Here is a 19,985-nt window from a genome sequence, read left to right as displayed (position 1 = left end):
AGGTGATCACATGGGCACAGCACCTGTGCCCCCATATTTAGGGCACAATAAACTGTGCTGGGCACAAAATAAAAGCATATATGGGGAAGTTTATCAATATGTGTGTTTGTGTGCAACCACTTCACAGCCTTTTTTTGCTGTTCTTTTAGGCTTATGTGCACCAAATTTATCAAAACGGCACAAGACTGATCAATTTTGCACAAAAGAAGAATTACCTCAGAACTTACTGTAGGATGTCAGAGGTGGTATGAATTTGTGTGTTTTTTATTTTTTGTTTTGAACAATTGCGCATTATTTTTGAGTCTTTAATCCCTTGGGGACGGAGCCCATTATGACCCTAAGGACGGAAGCATTTTTGCAAATCTGACCACTGTCACTAAGCATTAATAACTCTGGGATGCTTCTACTTATAAATTTGATTCCGAGATTGATTTTTCATGACATATTCAACTTTATGTTAAGGGTAAATTTTGTCGATACTTGCATCATTTCTTGGTAAAAAATTTGAAAATTTCAGGAAAAATTTGAAAACTTTGCATTTTTCAAACTTTGAAGCTCTCTGCTTGTAAGGAAAGGGGACAAGTCAAATACATTATATATTGATTCACATATACAATATGTCTACTTTATGTTTGCATCATACAGTTGACATGTTTTTACTTTTTGAAGACATTAGAGGGCTTCAAAGTATAGCAGCAATTTTCCAATATTTCACGAAAATTTTTAAATCAGAATTTTTCAGGGACAAGTTAAGTTTTGAAGTGAATACGAGGGTCTTTATGTTGGAAATCCCTTATAATGGACCCCATTATGAAAACTCCACCCCTCAAAGTATTCAAAATGACAAAGGAAGGACTCAACCATAGTGGAATTCCTTCTATGTTCCACTTGAATAAAGGTTGAGGCGGCCCAGTGGTCCCTACTACTGTTTCTTAACATCTCAACTTGCTTCCAAATGGGGAACGGGGTTCTGAGTTTACATTTAAATGCTTTATTGTCTTATTGCTTCGCTGTCATTGTCAGATTTGTAAGACCTTGGCCTGCGAGCCTTATCTGTTTTTGTCTTGCCTAAATGATTGCATTTAAGCTGTGAATGTACTCGGTTGCTTGTTATTATGTTAATGTCCTGAAAACCTAAGCAAAGAATTGATTAAAAAAAAAAATGACTTTCAAAAAGTTTGTTAACCCTTTAGGTGTTTCACAGGAATAGCAGCAAAATGGAAGAGAAAAATCAAAATCTCCATTTTTACACTAACATGGTATTGTAGCCCCTTTTTTTCATTTTACAAGGGGTAAAAGGTAAAAAGGCCCCCAAAAACTTGTAATTCAATTTCTCTCGAGTAAGGAAATACCTCATATGTGGATGTAAAGTGCTCTGTGGGTGCACTAGAGGGCTCGGAAGGGAAGGAGCGACAATGGCATTCTGCATTTTGCTGAAAGGGTTTTTGGGGGGCATGTGCATTTGGGAAACCCCCATGATGCCAGAATAATAAAAAAAAATGGAAACTACACCCCTCAAGGAATGTAACAAGGGGTAAATTTAGTCTTTATACCCCACAGGTGATTGACAAACTTTCGCTAAAGTGGGACGTGAAAATGAAAAATTAGATTTTTTAACACTAAAATGCTGGTGTTACCACAAACTTTTCATTTTTACAAGGGGTAATAGAAGAAAATGCCCTCCAAAATTTTTAACCCAATTCAGGGATGTGGAAATCCTATTGCCCGACGCCCGGGACATGTAGTCCCGGGCAGGTGAATTTTTCATACATTTAGCCCTGTATCGGGCTAGCAGGGCCAGAGCGACTTTATTTTTATAATGCCGGTGTGAGGTGCAGACTGACGGGAGGAGCGTGCGCAGACTTGCATGGGACGCAAGTCTGCACCTCACACCGACTCTCAGGGTGTATGGAGCGGGCTCCTGACTCCAGCCCGCTCCATACCCGGCGGCCCCCGGCCGCCGCTAATAGCCCGGCATGCGGCGATCGCCGTGGCAGGCTATTAACCCTTTAGATCACCGCTGCCAAAGTTGACAGCGGTGTCTAAAGGGATCTTTTAACCATCTCTGGTGGTCTGGATCGCCCCCCTGCAGCGCGATCGTGGGGGGGCCATCCCCTGTGGAGGTAGCCGGAGGGCTTAACTCTGCATCCAAGGCTGCCCCCATAGATCTGCATTTGATTGAGCCTGCCTTGAGCTGGCTCAACCAAATGAACACAGATCAATAGAGTTCAATAAAACTGCATTTATCTGTATGAGGAATCTCAATGATTCCTCCTAAAATAGTGTATTAAAAAAAATAAAAATAAAAAGTTTAAAAAACACCCATTAACCCCTTCCATATTAGAGGTACGGGTGGATTTATTTGCAGATTTCCTGCTGCGTTTTTGAAAGGGGGCGGTCTCTCCTCTGCTGTCCGCAGCAGATTTTCTGCGGCGGAATTTCCACTGCGGAAAATCTGCCGCAGACCCTTCTGACTTCAATGGGGCTTGTGGTGGATTTTCCGAAGCATAAATTCTGCTTCAGAAAATCTGCTGCAGACAACTGAGAAGAGCCTGCCCCCTTTCAACAAATACGCAGAGGGAAACCCGCAAATAAATCCGCCAGTGTGAACGTACACTAAAAGTTCATATCACCCCACCTTTTCCATATAAAAATAATATGTGAACATAAAATAAACATATTTGGTATTGGCGCATGCATAATTGACTGAACTATTAAAAAATAACATTTTATATTCCATTTTATATACTGTAAATGGCGTTAACCATTTACAGTATATAAAATACCAAATCACAGAATTGCTTTTAGGTTTATAACATCATATCCCAGAAAAAATGAAGTAAAAAAAAAAAATTGTTAAAAAAAAGTCTGATCAATACCAAAATGGTACCGATACAAAAAGCATATTACGGCCGAAAAAATTAGCCCTTATACAGCCCAGTATACGGAAAAATAAAAATATTATAGGGGTAAGGGATTTTCTTTTTTAAATAAAAAAAAATAAAATTATATTATATATATATATATATATATATATATACACATATATATATATATATATATATATATATACACACACACATACATACACACACACACTGGTGTATTGGTATTGGCGTAATCAGGACAACATAAAGTATCAAAATAAAATGTAAATTTGACCACAAGGTGAATGGCGAAAAAAAGAAAACCTCAAAATTAGCATATTTTTTTTCAATTTCACCACACAACTAATTTTCAGATTATGTTCAGAGAATAAGTTATGGAAAAATGAAAGGTGTCATTACAAATTCTCCAAATGGTGCTCCTCTTCTGAGCATTGAAGTTCGCCCGCAGAGCACTTTACATCCACATATGGGGTTTTTCCTTACTCAGAAGAAATGGGGTTACAAATTTTGTCGGGCTTTTTTCCTATTACACCTTGTGAAAATGAAAAAATTGGGGTAACACCAGCATATCAGGGAAAAAAACAACTAATTTTTACAAAATGAGGTCACATTTTTTTTTTTTGCTGCCTTTGTCAGAACAGCTGTAACTATCAGCCCCCTCTGTGCAAATCACCAGTTTAGGCCTCAAATGTACATAGTGCGCTCTCAGTGCACTCTTACTCCTGAGCCTTGTTGTCCATCCGAAATGCATTTTACGTCCACATATGTGGTATATCCGTACTCGGAAGAAATTGCGTTACAAGTTTTGGGAGTCTCTCTCTCCTTTTAACTCTTGTGAAAATGAAAAGTATGGGGCAACACCAGCATGTTAGTGTAAATGTTTTTATTTTTTTTACACTAACATGCTGGTGTAGCCCCTAACTTTACCTTTTCATAAGGGGTAAAAAGAGGGGGAAAAAACAACCATTTGTAACGCAATTTCTCCTGAGTACGGAAATACCCTATATGTGGCCCTAAACTGTTGCCTTGAAATACGACAGGGCTCCAAAGTGAGAGAGCACCATACACATTTGAGGATTAAATTAGGAATTTGCAATAGGGGCGGACCCGGATTGGCGCTTGTCTCCACCAAAATCATACGGCAGTGTTTCCCAAACAGGGTGCCTCCAGCTGTTGCAAAACTCCCAACCTGCCAGGACAGTCAATGGCTGTCTAGCAAAACAGAGTTTTTGTTTTGCAACAGCTGGAGGCTCCGTTTCAGAAACACTGCCGTATGAGAAGTTCTAAATTTTTATTGGGGGGGGGGGGGACGTGGACGTGTAAGGGTATATGTATATGCAGTATTTTACTATTTATTTTGTGTAGGTGTAGTGTAGTGTTTTTCAGGTACATTCACACAGGCGGGAGACTTCACAGTGAGTTTTCCGCTGAGAGTCTGAGCTTCGGCGGAAAATTTTCCCGCAGCCTAAACTTGTACAAGGAAACTCACTGTAAACCACCACCCATGTGAATGTACATTCACATGGGGGGGGGGGGGGGCTAGCCTTCAACTGTTGCAAAACTACAACTCCCAGAATGCACTGACAGACCGTACATGCTGGGAGTTGTAGTTTTGCAACAGCTGTAGGAACACTGGTCGCGAACCACTGAGTTAGGTTGGAATCACTGAGCTAGAGTCTGCTTCCTGTGTGCATCCAGCTGTTGCAAAACTACAACTTCCAGCATGTACGGTCTGTCAGTGCATTCTGGGAGTTGTAGTTTTGCAACAGCTGGAGGCACACGGGTTGGAATCACTGAGTTAGGAAACAAACTCTAGCTCAGTGTTTTCCAACCAGTGTGCATTAGATGTTGCAAAACTACAACTCCCAGCATGCACCGACAGCCGAAAGGCATGCTAGGAGTTTTAGCTATGCAACAACTGGGGAAGAACAGTTTGGAGACCGCTAAGTACAGACTGTACAGGCATGCTGGGAGTTGTAGTTCGGCAACATCTGAAGGGCCAGATGTTGCAGCACTACAACGCCCGGCATGCTTGACTGTCTGGGCATGCTGGGAATTGTAGTTTTGCATCATCTGGAGGTCTACAGTTTAGAAACCCCTGTATAGTTGTCTTCAAACTGTGCCCCTCCAGATGTTGCAAAACTACAACTCCCAGCATGCCAAGACTGTCCAGGCATGCTGGGAGTTGTAGCTCTGCAACATCTTAAGGGCCAAATGTTACAGAAATACAACTCCTAGCATGCCTGGACTGTCTGGGCATGCTGAGAGTTGTAGTTTTGCAACTTCTGGAAACAACAGTTTGGAGACCACTGCACAGTGGTCTCCAATCTGTGGCCCTTCAGATGTTGCAAAACTACAACTCCCAGCATGCACAGTCAAAGGCTGTCTGGGCATGCTGGGAGTTGTAGTTTTGTAACTTCCAGCGGGCCACAGAGAAGATCACTCACCAAAGAGGATCTTTACTGTCGCCCGCAGTCTCCTACTCCGCAACTCTTCTTGTGTCTGCCGCTGCTGCTCCTGCCGGGTAAGACCCCCGTGCCCTGTTCCAGTACCCCCCCCCCCCCCACACTCTGCCCGGACTTCTATGGGTGGGCAGAGCGGGGGGGATCTAAACTTTAACATCCCCCGCCCTCCTCCTGCCATTGGTCAGTCAGTCCTGACTGACCAATGGCAGGGGATTTTACCTCGCTCCTATCCTTTAGGATGATCGGGGTTGTCTACTTGTTTTCATAATAAAAAATGCACTTAATTTTATGGCAACTTTTTCTTGGTGTTTTTATAAATTTTATGGAGAAGGATATCGGAAAACAGCAGAAAAAATTATTTATGTAAGGCATGTGTCATTTTATTCTTAAATACGCCATAAACTGAAAACATTTTGTCCCTGATTTACTAAGAGTGGAGTGGAGTTCTTTGTGGGTTTTAATCCCCTACAATTTTGATATTTACTAAGGTTTACCTAAATTTAGCACTTTTCCCCCAAAAAAATTTAAAGTAATTACCGTATATACTCGAGTATAAGCCGAGTTTTTCAGCACGATTTTTCGTGCTGAAAACACCCCCCTCGGCTTATACTCGAGTGAACTCCCCCACCCGCAGTGGTCTTCAACCTGCGGACCTCCAGAGGTTTCAAAACTACAACTCCCAGCAAGCCCGGGCAGCCATCGGCTGTCCGGGCTTGCTGGGAGTTGTAGTTTTGAAACCTCCGGAGGTCCGCAGGTTGAAGACCACTGCGGCCTTCAACATCATCCAGCCCCCTCTCACCCCCTTTAGTTCTGAGTACTCACCTCCGCTCGGCGCTGGTCCGGTCCTGCAGGACTGTCCGGTGAGGAGGTGGTCCGGTGGGATAGTGGTTCCGGGCTGCTATCTTCACCGGGGAGGCCTCTTCTAAGCGCTTCGGGCCCGGCCTCAGAATAGTCACGTTGCCGTGACAACGACGCAGAGGTGCGTCATTTGCGTCATTGTCAAGGCAACGCATCTATTCCGGGCCGGAAGCGCGGAGAAGAGGCGCCCCCGGTGAAGATAGCAGCCCGGAACCACTATCCCACCGGACCACCTCATCTCCGGACCACCTCCTCACCGGACAGCCCTGCAGGACCGGACCAGCGCCGAGCGGAGGTGAGTACTCAGAACTAAAGGGGGTGAGAGGGGGGCTGGATGATGTTGAAGGCCGCAGTGGTCTTCAACCTGCGGACCTCCGGAGGTTTCAAAACTACAACTCCCAGCAAGCCCGGACAGCCGATGGCTGCCCGGGCTTGCTGGGAGTTGTAGTTTTGAAACCTCTGGAGGTCCGCAGGTTGAAGACCACTGAGGGCGAATGATGAGAAGAGGATGATGAAGGGGGGGTGTGGGGATGATGAAGGGGGGGGGGGGGGATGATTACAAGGGGATGATGAAGGGGGGGGGGATGATTACAAGGGGATGATGAAGGGGGGATGTGTGGGATGATAAGGGGATGATGAAGGGGGGATGTGCGGGATGATAAGGGGATGATGAAGGGGGGATGTGTGGGATGATAAGGGGATGATGAAGGGGGGATGTGCGGGATGATAAGGGGATGATGAAGGGGGGATGTGTGGGATGATGACAAGGGGATGATGAAGGGGGGATGTGTGGGATGATGACAAGGGGATGATGAAGGGGGATGTGTGGGATGATAAGGGGATGATGAAGGGGGGATGTGTGGGATGATGACAAGGGGATGATGATGAGGATGTTAATGACGGGTCTGGATGATGACAGGGGGGGATGAGGTATTTCCCACCCTAGGCTTAAACTCGAGTCAATAACTTTTCCTGGGATTTTGGGTTGAAATTAGGGGTCTCGGCTTATACTCGGGTCGGCTTATACTCGAGTATATACGGTAATACATTTTTTTTTTTTTACATATTCTCTGGATCTGTAGGGTTTTCTCAGCTGAATTCCACCACATTTTCTGTGACCAGGCCCATTCTTCAGGTTCTCTCAGTAAAATGGAGAATTGGTCGGGGTTTTTTCATTTCTGGCGCAATGAGACAAAATTTGGGTGCAATGAAACAGAATCTGTCGCACAACCAGACAAAACATGTCAGGTTTACAATAGTAAATCAGGGCCTTTGTTTGTAATTGCCTTTTATATTACATTGTAGACAGACTTTTATGAACATCTCCCTAAAAACACTTTTTCCTAAAAAAGGTTTAGTAAAAAGGGTTATCCAGAGGGAGGGTTTTGATTTTCTTTTAAAAAACTATCGCCATTGTGTGGGACATAAAAAAAAATAAACCTTTACTTACCTCAAGCGCTCCCTCCAGTGTTCTGCTCCCCCACCCCCCGGTGTCCTTGTCTTTCTGAGCTGCAGTGTGGCTGTCATCCCTGAGAAAAACCATGGGCCCAATGTGTCATACTGCTGCTCAGCAAATTGCAGGTTGAGGCGAGACATTGCTTTGATGACAGGTCCCGCTGCAGCTCCAGAAGACGATTGGAGGAACGGAGCAGGACGCCAGAGGCATCACACTTACGTGCAGAGGGTTTCCCGCTGCAGGAATCCCACTGCGAGTTACGCTACCATTGATTTAAATGGGTCCACAGACAGTCCGCAATAGTGTCAGATTTGCGGACTGTCTGTGGACCCATTCAAATTAATGGTAGCGTAACTCGCAGCGAGTGAACGCACCCTAAAAGTGTGCTAAAAATGGAGAAAAATCCACTTGTCCGGGCCAATTTTCGCTTTTACACTTTTTCTTTCCTCGTCCTACAAAAGCCATAACTACCTACTATAATGACACTTTCTCCCCCAAAAAAAAAAATAATTTATATATAATATATATATATATATATATATATATATATATATATATATATATATATATACATATACACATATATACACACACAAATTAGAGCTGGGCGGTATGACCAAAAAATTGTATCAAGGTATTTTTGTAAGTTATGGAGGTTCCACAGTATTTAACAGTATTTTCCACCCCTCCAGTCATGTGACCTGTGGACGCTCTCCCCCCCCCCCCCACTTTATCAGCCCAGTGCTGCGCTATCCCCCACATCGGGAAGCAATCATATGTCACCCACAAGCGCTGCTTCTCTCCCCCCCCCCCCAATAATTATTAGCAGCTGCGCTGTACTTTACTATCCTGTGCCCGGGCTGCAAAAATAAACAAAATAAACTTTAACTCACCTGATAGGCCGGTGATAGGCTGAGCGCATTGTCATGTAAGAAGCCGGCCGGCTCCTTACATCACAGTGGGCTCAGCCTATCACTGGCCGAGGCGGGACATCACTGCGGCCGGTGATAGGCTGACGGCTCTGTGACGTTCCCATCCCCAGGACCACAGCGGAGAGACCGTGAGGCCGGTAACAGGGAGCGTCGGAAGGTCACATATGATTAGTTCCCCCGATGTGGCTGGTAATTCATTAATTCAAGAGGGGGGAGGGGCCAAACCAGTATTGCGGTATGGGAAAAATTAATATCGTGCAGGAAGAAAATGACGGTATTCGGTATGAACCGGTATACAGTCCAGCACTAATACAAATTTGGTGTTTTTCATTTTTTTTTTCTATGTCATTTGCCTTGTGGTTGAGCTAACATGTTGTTTTGATACTTTAGGCTGGCCTGATTACAGATATACCAGATTTGTATTTGTTTCTGTCATGTTTTACTAATTTTTAAAAAATTCTGAACTTTTTCGAATTGCAATTTTTTGACCCCTGTAGCTTTAAAAAATAAAAAAATAAAAAATAAAATATTGCATACCAGGCTGTTTGAGGGCTAATTTTTTTGCACAATAATCTGTTTTTGTATCGGTACCATTTTGGTATTGATCTGACTTTTTAAATCGCTTTTTTTCTGGGATATTATAAAAATTGCAATTCTGTGATTTGGTATTTTTACATTTACTGTACAGGATACATAATGTTATATTTTAATAGTTCATACAATTAGTCACTCAGTGATACTAAATATGTTTAATATTTTTACATGTTTTTATATAGGAAAAGGGGGCGATTTGAACTTTTAACATGGAAGGGGTTAATGTGCGTCTTTTAACCCCTTAACAATGCAGGACGTAAATGTACAGTACAAACCAAAGGTTTGGACACACCTTCTCATTCAGAGTTTTCTTTATTTTCATGACTATGAAAATAGTAGATTTACACTGAAGGCATCAAAACTATGAATTAACACATGGAATTATATACATAACAAAAAAGTGTGAAACAACTGAAAATATGTCATATTCTAGGTTATTCAAAGTAGCCACCTTTTGCTTTGATTACTGCTTTACACACTCAAGAGGTAGTTACCTGAAATGGTCTTCCAACAGTCTTGAAGTAGTTCCCAGAGATGCTTGTTGGCCCTTTTTGCCTTCACTCTGTGGTCCAGCTCACCCCAAACCATCTCGATTGGGTTCAGGTCTGGTGACTGTGGAGGCCAGGTCATCTGGCGCAGCACCCCATCACTCTCCTTCTTGGTCAAATAGCCCTTACACAGCCTGGAGGTGTGTTTGGGGTCATTGTCCTGTTGAAAAATAAATGATGGTCCAACTAAATGCAAACCGGATGGAATAGCATGCCACTGCAAGATGCTGTGGTAGCCATGCTGGTTCAGTATGCCTTCAATTTTGAATAAATCCCCAACAGTGTCACCAGCAAAGCACCCCCACACCATCACACCTCCTCCTCCACACCAGCACACCTGTGAAATGAAAACAATTTCAGGTGATTACCTCTTGAAGCTCAAACAAGAGAATGCCAAGGGTGTGCAAAGCAATAATCAAAGCAAAAGGTGGCTACATTGAAGAACCTAGAATATGACATATTTTCAGTTGTTTCACACTTTTTTGTTATGTATATATTTCCACATGTGTTAATTCATAGTTTTGATGCCTTCAGTGTGAATCTACAATTTTCATAGTCATTAAAATAATGAAAACTCTGAATGAGAAGGTGTGCCCAAACTTATGGTCTGTACTGTACGTCCTGGTGAGGTGGTACTTAACGCACCAGGATGTACATTTAGGTCCTAAGCATAACCGCGAGCATCGGAGCGATACCCAGATCATGCGCGGCAGGTCCCGGCTGCTGATCGCAGCCAGGCACCTGCCGGTAATGGCAGACATCCGCGATCCCGCGGATGTCCGCCATTAACCCCGCAGATGCCATGATTAATACAGATCACGGCATCTGCAGCATCGCGGTCGGTGATCCGATCATCCAGCATGGCAGCCGGAGGTCCCCTCACCTGCCTCCGCTGCCTTCCCGGCGTCTTCTGCTCTGATCTGCCTTTCCGCAGACCAGAGCAGAAGATGACCAATAGCACTGAACAGTATTAGCAATCGAATGATTGCTATAAATAGTCCCCTATGGGGGACTATTAAAGTGTAAAAATAAAAGTAAAAAAAGTAAAATAAAAAAAAAATTTGAAAAACCCCCTCCCCCAATAAAAACGTAAATTGTCCCATTTTCCCTATTTCACCCCCAAAAAGTGTTCAAAAAATATTTTATATAAATATTTGGTATCACCGCGTGCGTAAATATCTGAACTAGATTCGTCATGAACTTCTCGGCTCGGCAGTTGATGACTTTTCCTGCATAAATTAGTTCAGCTTTCAGGTGCTCCGGAGGGGTGGAAAATGTGGATACAGTCCTAGGAAAGAGTCTCCTAGGACTGTATCCACCTTTTCCAGCCCACCGGAGTACTTGAAAGCTGAACTAATTTATGCAGGATAAGTCATCAACTGCCGAGCCGAGAAATTTGTGACGAATCAAATTTACTGTAAGTTCGCTCATCTCTAATCTGAACTATTAAAATAAAATGTTAATGATACCGAACGGTGAACGGTGAACGGTGTGAACGTAAAAAAAAAAAGTTCAAAATAGCTGCTTTTTTATAACATTTTATTCCCAAAAAATGTATAAAAAAATGGATTAAAAGTTTTATATAAGCAAATATGGTTTCAATAAAAAGTACAGATCACGGAGTAAAAAATTAGCCCTCATACCGCCGCCTATAAGGAAAATGAAAAAGTTATAGGTCTTAAAAATAAGGGGATTTTAAATGTACTAAATTTGGTTAAAAAATTTGCGTTTCTTTTAAGCGCAACAGTAATAGAAAAGTATGTTTTCATGGGTATCATTTTAATCATATTGACCGAAAGAATAAAGAACACATGTAATTTTTACCGTAAATTGTACGGTGTGAAAACGAAACCTTCTAAAATGAGCAAAATTGCGGTTTTCTTTTTAATTTCCCCATACAAATAGTATATATTTTTTTATTGCGCCATACATTTTATGGTAATGTGAGTGATGGCATTACAACGGACAACTGGCCACACAAAAAACAAGCCCTCATACTAGTCTGTGGATGAAAATATAAAAGAGTTATGCTTTTTTTGAAGGGAGGAGGAAAAAACAAAAATGTAAAAATAAAATTGTCTGCGTCATTAAGGCCCAAATTGGCCTTAAGGGGTTAAACTTTTATTACAATTTTTTTTTTCTATACTTCATTAGACTTTTAGGAGAAATCATTAGATTCCTCATACAGCTCAATAGAGTTCTACTGAACTCCATTGATCTGTGTGCTCTACGCTCCATTGATAGAGCCAAGTCCAGCCAGGCTTTATCAATGGCAGAGCCACGGGACAGCAGGGAACAGAGGTAAGCCCTCCGGCTACCTCTATAGTGGACCCCCCCCCCCCACTCCCCACCATCTCCCCCAACCCCGCAAACGCACTGTGGGGGGGGGGGGATCCACCCCACCAGGGAGCATTCACATGTCCCTTTAGATCTAAATGCTGTCTGTTAGCGGCAGCCTCCAGCTACTGAGAACAGCTGGGGGCTGCAGAGTACGGAGCGGGCAGGAGTTCGGAGCCGCTCCATACAGACTGCTGAGCGCCGCCGTGCTTGTCAGGTCCGGCCCTGCTTGCCCGAAGCCGGACTAAGGGCCGATAAATTCACCTGCCTGATGCCCGGAACTGCATGTCCCGGGTGTCGGGCGATAGGAATTCCACATCCCTGATGTATATAAGCTTACTTTTATTTTTCACTGGAAAACTTTTGATGAAAACCAAAAGATTCTTCTGATTTATTTGCATAAGATCACAAATTTTTCACATATTTAGCAATGTTTAGTGGTCTTCATTTACAAGTTTTCATGAAAAGACAGCTACTTATATCTAGCAACCACCAAAAACCACAACATGATATGACAGGAAGGGGCTAATAATATTTCATAAGACCCAGTAGTTTATTTTTGTAGAGTAACTATAAGTGGTATTAACACATCAAGAAAAATGATATTTTCACTAGAGTATTTCAGCATTTGCTATGAAGAGACAGCAGAACTACAGTATATGAGGTAGATAGCATACATTGCCCCACACAACAATTACTCACATACTTGGTGTCTACTTATTTTATAGAATGTATAGTTTGTTAACCTTTTAAGGACGCCGGGCATATGCATACGCCCTGCATCCCGAGTCCTTAAGGACGTGGGGCGTATGCATACGCCTGTGGGAATTCCGGTCCCCGCCGCTAGCCGGTTGGGGACCGGACCGGGATGCCTGCTGAAATCATTCAGGTGGCATCCCAGCACATCGCCGAGGGGGTCCTGACCCCCCCCCCCATGTCGGCGATCGCAGAAAATCGCATTTCAATTCAGACATGCGATTTTCTGCTATTCCAGGCTGATCGGGTCTCTGGTGACCCGATCCCCCTGGAAAATAGGGATGATCGGAGCTGTAAGTGACAGCCCCGATCATCCTGAGGGATAGGAACGAGGTCACAGTGCTGCGATCTCCTCCTATCCCTTGCCATTGGTCAGAACTGATTCTGACCAATGGCAGGGCAGGACAGTGGGTTGCCATGGCAACCCCCCGTTCTGCCCACCACTGGATGTCGAGGGGAACGTGGGGAGAAGATGCCTGGGGACCCCTGATCGTCGCTGGAGACTGCTGGATCCTGGCTCAGGTAGGGAAACCAAGTTGGGGGGAATGAAAGTGAAAGTAAAGTGATCTTTACTGTGGCAACCACTAGGAAGGCTAAACTGCAACTCCCAGCATGCCCAGACAGCCAAAGGCTGTCTGGGCATGCTGGGAGTTGTAGTTTGGCAACATCTGGAGGGTCACAGTTTGGAGACCACTGTTACAGTGGTGCCCAAACGGTAGCCCTCCAGATGTTGCCAAACTACAACTCTCAGCATGCCTAGACTGCCCAGGCATGCTGGGAGTTGTAGTTCTGTAGCATCTGTCCCTTCAGATTTTGTTCATGAAATTTTTGAAAATTGCTGCTATACTTTGAAGCCCTCTAATTTTTTCAAAAAGCAAAAATATGTCCATTTTATGATGCCAACATAAAGTGGACATATTGTATTTGTGAATAAAAATAAAAAATTTAATGTGAATATCCATTTCCCTTACAAGTAGAGAGCTTCAAAGTTAGAAAAATGCTACATTTTCATGAAATTTGAGGATTTTTCACCAAAAAAGGATGCAAGTAACGCCAAAAATTTACCATCAAAATAAAGTAGAATATGTCACGAAAAAACTATCTCAGAATCAGAATATTCGGTAAAAGTGTTTGAGTTATTAATTCGTAAAGCGACGGTGGTCAGAAGTGCGAAAAAGGGCTCAGTCCTTAAAGGGGTAGTCCAGTGGTGAAAAACTTATCCCCTATCCTAAGGATAGGGGATAAGTTTGAGATCGCGGGGGGTCCGACCGCTGGGGCCCCCTGCGATCTCTCTGTACGGGGCCCCAGCTGTCGGCCCAGATAGCGGGTGTCGACCCCCGCACGAAGCGGCAGCCGACACGCCCCCTCAATACATCTCTATGGCAGAGCCGGAGATTGCCGAAGGCAGCGCTTCGGCTCTGCCATAGAGTTGTATTGAGGGGGCGTGTCGGCCGCCGCCTCGTGCGGAGGTCGACACGCCCCCTTCCCGCGGGCTGTTGGGGCTCCGTACAGGAGATCGCAGGGGGCCCCAGCGGTCGGACCCCCGCGATCTGCAACTTATCCCCTATCCTTAGGATAGGGGATAAGTTGCTCACCACTGAATCACCACTGGATATCTCCTTTAAGGTGAAAAGGGGCTGCGTCCTTAAGGGGTTAACGTGTTTGCTGACTTTCCAAGTACCACTGCCACCTCACTGTACGGAAACCCACTGCAATCCCAGTCTCTTCTGGTAAATGTGATATTGTCCGCACTATGATCACAGAGGATTATTCTGATGGGTGACAGGATAAAGAAGTTCCTCTCTCTTTTCCCAGCAGGTGCCTGTATTACTTATATGTCTTATTATGGACACTGATACATACAGCTCACAGATATATACAACATAACATAGACACTACCATCAGTCCATGATCAGACCAAACAATCCAGTGTTGACTATAAGCCACAACCTGTAAATGCCAAGAAATGTTTCCACCATCAGAAGAACGTACCATTCCCCTTTATAAATCAGCATTGCTCTGAATGGAATACGAGCACATTAGGGGGATTTATCAAAACCCGTCCAGAGGAAAAGTTGCTGAGTTGCCCAGAGCTGCCAATCAGATCGCTTCTTTCAGTTTTGAAAAGGCCTCTGAAAAATTAAATAAAGGATCTGATTGGTTGCTATTAGAGATGAGCGAACTTACAGTAAATGCGATTCGTCACAAACTTCTCGGCTCGGCAGTTGATGACTTTTCCTGCGTAAATTAGTTCAGCCTTCAGGTGCTCCGGTGGGCTGGAAAAGGTGGATACATTCCTAGGAAAGAGTCTCCTAGGACTGTATCCACCTTTTCCATCCCACCGGAGCACCGGAAAGCTGAACTAATTTATGCAGGAAAAGTCATCAACTGCCGAGCCGAGAAGTTCGTGACGAATCAAATTTACTGTAAGTTCGCTCATCTCTAGTTGCTATGGGCAACTCAGCAACTTTTCCTCTGGACAGGTTTTGATAAATCTCCCCCCATTGTACTGGTAATTTACACATGCCCATACAACGTAACAACTGATGCCATGGATTTCTATAAGGGCGCTTTCACACTATAAAAATGCACCCGTTATGAATGCCTGTTATAAAAAGAGGGGAAATCGGCAGTTATACGGCCATTATTTTGTGATGGGCGATAGTAACGAGAGAATTCCTGCATGCACTATTTCTCCCGTTCATTTGCCCGTCGCAAAATAACGGACGTTATTGATAATGGGTTAAAACGGCTCGGCTAGTAGAAAAATCCCATAGACTATAATGGGATTTTCTAATAGCTGTTAGTGATTTGGTACCGGCCGTATAACTGCCGATTTCGCCTCTTTTTATAACGGGCGTTCATAACGGATGCATTTTTATAGTGTGAAAGCGCCCTAAGCCATCTACTTTGTGACCAAGGATGCAGCAACTTTTCCTCTGCACAGGTTTTGATAAATCTCCCCATGGGTCCCACATCTGGGACATGCACCAATCTCCAGATGAAGTAATTGGGAACCATATAGTTTGTTGTGCTTCACTGTATCTGTAACGCCAATTCTCTTCTAGAGGCACAAAAACAGCCGAACACATATAGTTAGGCCATTTCCATAATCCTGGATCTTGCCTGAATGGCATGGGCACCAGCAGCCCCCACACAAGGCTAGACAGGGTCCCTTGTCTGAAGATTGATGTGGTTCCCAGCAATTTCCTGTGGATGCGCCATAAATGGTTAACATAACCCTTTAACCAGGGACTCAAGCAGGATAAAAGTTGATGTCTTAATATACCCTCTATTACTTTCTGTTTGCTTTGGCTAAAAAACTGCTGAGTGATGGTATGGTATATTCACACAGGCAGATTAACTGTGGAATTTCTGCAGCGTATTTGCTGCAGAAAACCCGCAGCGGAGTTTGCTACCATTGAGATGGAAAATCTGCCAATCTGCCTTTTATTGCGGATTTTCTGCTGACCTACTAAAGTCAATGATAGCAAAATCCACTGTGGCAAAATCCACTGCAGCAAATACACTGCAGAAATTCAGCACGTAATTGGCCCCAGCAAATTTACCATTAGGGTACTTCCCATGTACAGAATCTGCTGCATATTTTGTGCAGCCGATTCTGCTACCCATTAACTACATTAAGTAGCAAAATCGGCTGCAGAAAATATGCAGCAGATCCTGTACATGTGAATGTACCCTTAGGTGGTTGTAATAGGGTATTTGCTATTTTTCCCCAGAGAACAAAGGAAACTTTCTAAGTGGAGTGAGGGTTCAGTAGATATAAGGGGCTATACACATGGCAGAATCCGCCTGAAGTGAAAGTCCAATACACTTATGGGTTTTCGCTGTCCCATTGACAGAATTTCGCAAGCAGAAATTCCGAAGTGTCAACGATGGCGAGGAAACCCATAGAAGTGTATGGGGTTTTCATCTCCGGTGAAATTCTGCTGTGTGAATAGAAAGCCCAGTAGACTTCTATGGATTCCACACTTCTGAATTTCCACAATTTCACACAAAATCCGCACGAGCCAGAAACCACCCAAGGAAGTGGAATTGGTGAGGAAATCCCACCAGTGTGAAAAGACTCTGACTCTAGTTAAAGACCCCCATGAATGCACACAACAGCTGTCTGATCTGTGGTAGTAAGGACGGGGACCCCATAACAACTAATAATTACCGGGAAGAGAAGCTCCCACTCCTTTCATTACAGACACCAGCAGGGACTGTGGCGGGAAACCCCCAAACAACCATTCACCAGCTGAGCTCCCTCCACCTCTCTGCCAGGGTAATGCTCTAGTGGTCTCCAACCTGCGGACCTCCAGATGTTGCAAAACTACAACTCCCAGCATGCCCGGACAGCCGTTGGCTGTCCGGGCATGCTGGGAGTTGTAGTTTTGCACCATCTGGAGGTCCGCAGGTTGGAGACCACTGCTCTATAGGATTATACGGGATGAGGTGGAGAACGGCTCCTCCAGTACCGGCCAATACTCACCGTTCTCCAGAGCTTGTGCCTCTTGACACTGACGGACGTGGCCGTGACTATGATGTGAGACACGGACACCATGAAGCCGAAGACGATGGCCAGCAGGGTCCGCACTGGCAGAAGGGCATAAGACACGAACGTCACCAGCATCAGCTGCCACATTCCTTGATCTGAAGACGTGGGGGGCTCCAAGCCATAGGCTCCCAGGGAGAAGGGGCAGCACAGGAAGGAGAAAGTGAAGCTGAAGAGCAAGGTGAGCTTGACGATCTGCTGCAGCTGCGTTACCTGCAGGTACTTGACATTGGTGACGATGAAGAGGGACACGAAGATGATGCAGTGCACGGGGTGCGAGCCCTTGGAGATGCTGAGGCTGGGGCCGGACATCAGCTCCACCAGGGCCAGGGTGGCCGTCATGATGATCAGCACCGCCAGAGCCTTCAAGGTCGAGGTCTGCTCCAGCTTCAGGTTGTAGTTCTGGAACAGAGACTCCAGCTCCTTGCAGTCGAACTCGTCCTCGCATGCGATGGCATCCAGAGGGGGGGCGGGGGAGCAGCGGCACTTCTTCCTTCTGGTTTTGACTTTCTGAAACGGTATTTCCTCCATATCAGTGCCATTCATAAAGCCCACCAAGTCCTTGCCTCCTGCTCATCCGAGCTGCCAAGTGACCAACGGGGAGATCCGATCACACAGCGCCCTGCATTTGTGATGGGTGAACCGACGTGAACTCGCAGTAACGAATGGCACTTACTACACAGAGGCCATCCCCTAGCACTGGCGGCGGGGAAATCAAGTGGGCATAGACTGATGGCCAAGCAGTCGGAGGAGTGCTAGTCCCTGGGCAGTGGCGGTGTGCGCGAGAACCGGGAGACACGAGACACAAGTAGGTGAGAAAGCTGGAGAGAGCGAGAATGAGGAGGTAATCCCCTTCCTACATCCACGAGCATGTCACCCGGCGGGGGCTGGCGGCTGCGCACTGGGGCCGGAGGAGCCAGACACGTCTCCACAATCCGAGCCGATTGACAAGCACTGAACACGGATTTGACAACATGAGCACGTTTGAGCCCGCGCCTCCCCCTCCCCCCGGGATGTGCCAGAGAAGGGTAGGCGCTGCTGCCATCAGTTCACATTAGGCAGTTACCTAAGCGTCATAACGAGGGAGGCGGTACTGGAGCACAAAACCTATTACTGACACGAGATGCCGGCTATTCGGGTCCCTCTGTGTGGCGGAGGTGTCACCTCAGCTTAGCCTACTGATGGCGGGAGAGGCTATGACATTTGTTGTACCTGGAAACAGGGGACCTATCACCACAAGGAGTTAATAAGCCGTGACCAGAGCGCTCAGATTTCCCGCCAATAAAGCGGTGACCGGGGATGCTGCACACCTAGCTTGCGCTGCATGTTGCGGTGGAGGATGGAGCTCCTCAGCATCGTACATTTGCATTGTGTGGTTTGTAGGCACAGGAGCCCACCTGGGACAGAGGGTGACATGAACTTGTGTGGTGCAGGAGTGACATGGCTGTATAGTATACCCAAGCAGACTTGGGGCGATGTAAACAGCCATATCAAGCTCTACCCTACACTGTTCCCTATTGGCTGGCAGAAAGATCTAATAGAAACACCTAGCTTTCTGCAGCTGCCAGGTACAGTGCTGACTCCTGGAGATTAGGCCAACCAGATGGATACTATTGACAGGGCTGCCATCAGAATTTATAGGGCCCCTTACACGGCTCAAGGCCTGTCCCCCCCTCCCCCACTTTCGAAATGATAGGTAGATATGAGATAGATATACATATGAGAGATAGATATGAGATATATATATATAGATATATATAGATATATATAGATATGAGATAGATAGATATGAGAGATGGATAGATAGATATGAGATAGATATGAGAGATAGCTACACAACACAGCACAACAGAGGTGGACGGCAGTAGCTGGGTGCAAGCCAAGATGAACAGTCGCAGACTGTATAGTAGATATCCAAAGTTGGTTTAGGCAGCACACCGATTCAAATAAAGTGCAGTTTTATTTTCCCATATCAAGATATGTTTTCACACCGATATGAGAGATAGATATGAAAGATAGATAGATGATAGATATGAGATAGATAGATATGAGAAAGACATGCCAGATAAATAGATATTAAAGTGTTTCCCAAACAGAGGGCCTCCAGCTGTTGCAAAACTACAACTCCCAGCATGCCCACACAGCCAAAGACATGCTGGGAGTTGTAGTTTTGTAACAGCTGAGGGCACCTTGGTTGAGAAACAATGAGATGGAGGTAATTATATCATTGTTTTTCAACCAAGGTGCCTCTAGCTGTTGCATGAGATATTGCCTATTTATCTCCTACTAATCCCCAAATTACAGGCTCCCAAACCCCCCCCCCCCCCCCCCTCTCCAGAAAGTAACTTACTATGATGCATGGGAAGTCTTCCAATTACCATTGGCAACCGAGTGTCAGGGTCATGGAGAAGAAAAAACAAATCATGTGATCCTGCTCCACCAATAGTGTGAGGGGAGGGGAGGGGCATCCTCTCTGCTCTCCTTCTCTGCTCTTGTACCAGATAGTCAGCACAAAGTCGGCCCCTGCGCTGATATTACAGGTACAACATGCCACAGGTTTTAAGAAAAATGTCTCTTGTAGCAGCGGGCCTCC

At 45.0% G+C, this 19,985-nt stretch overlaps 1 protein-coding gene across 10 annotated transcripts in view; it reads right to left on the bottom strand.

Moving 5' to 3' along the window:
• The window catches only part of ADCY1 (adenylate cyclase 1), a 605,827-nt gene extending 586,144 nt beyond the window's left edge, over window positions 1–19,683 (bottom strand). For 8 of the 10 annotated variants that reach the window (XR_008843996.1, XR_008843995.1, XR_008843997.1 and 5 more), the window contains exon 1: window positions 17,330–19,683. Coding sequence is in view for 7 of the 10 variants with exons in the window: in XM_056520271.1 (XP_056376246.1) it covers window positions 17,330–17,938 (609 nt within the window). In the remaining 3 variants the exon portion in view is untranslated. The remainder of the gene's footprint in view (window positions 1–17,329) is intronic. The other 2 variants (XM_056520272.1, XM_056520270.1) reach the window with 1 other exon arrangement.
• Between the last annotated feature and the right edge of the window lie 302 nt (window positions 19,684–19,985).

This window comes from Hyla sarda, chromosome 5, assembly GCF_029499605.1.
Source record: "Hyla sarda isolate aHylSar1 chromosome 5, aHylSar1.hap1, whole genome shotgun sequence".
Lineage (NCBI taxonomy): Eukaryota > Metazoa > Chordata > Amphibia > Anura > Hylidae > Hyla > Hyla sarda.
The sequence above is the reverse complement of the archived record's forward strand: the minus strand, read 5'-3'. Positions and strand labels throughout refer to the sequence as shown.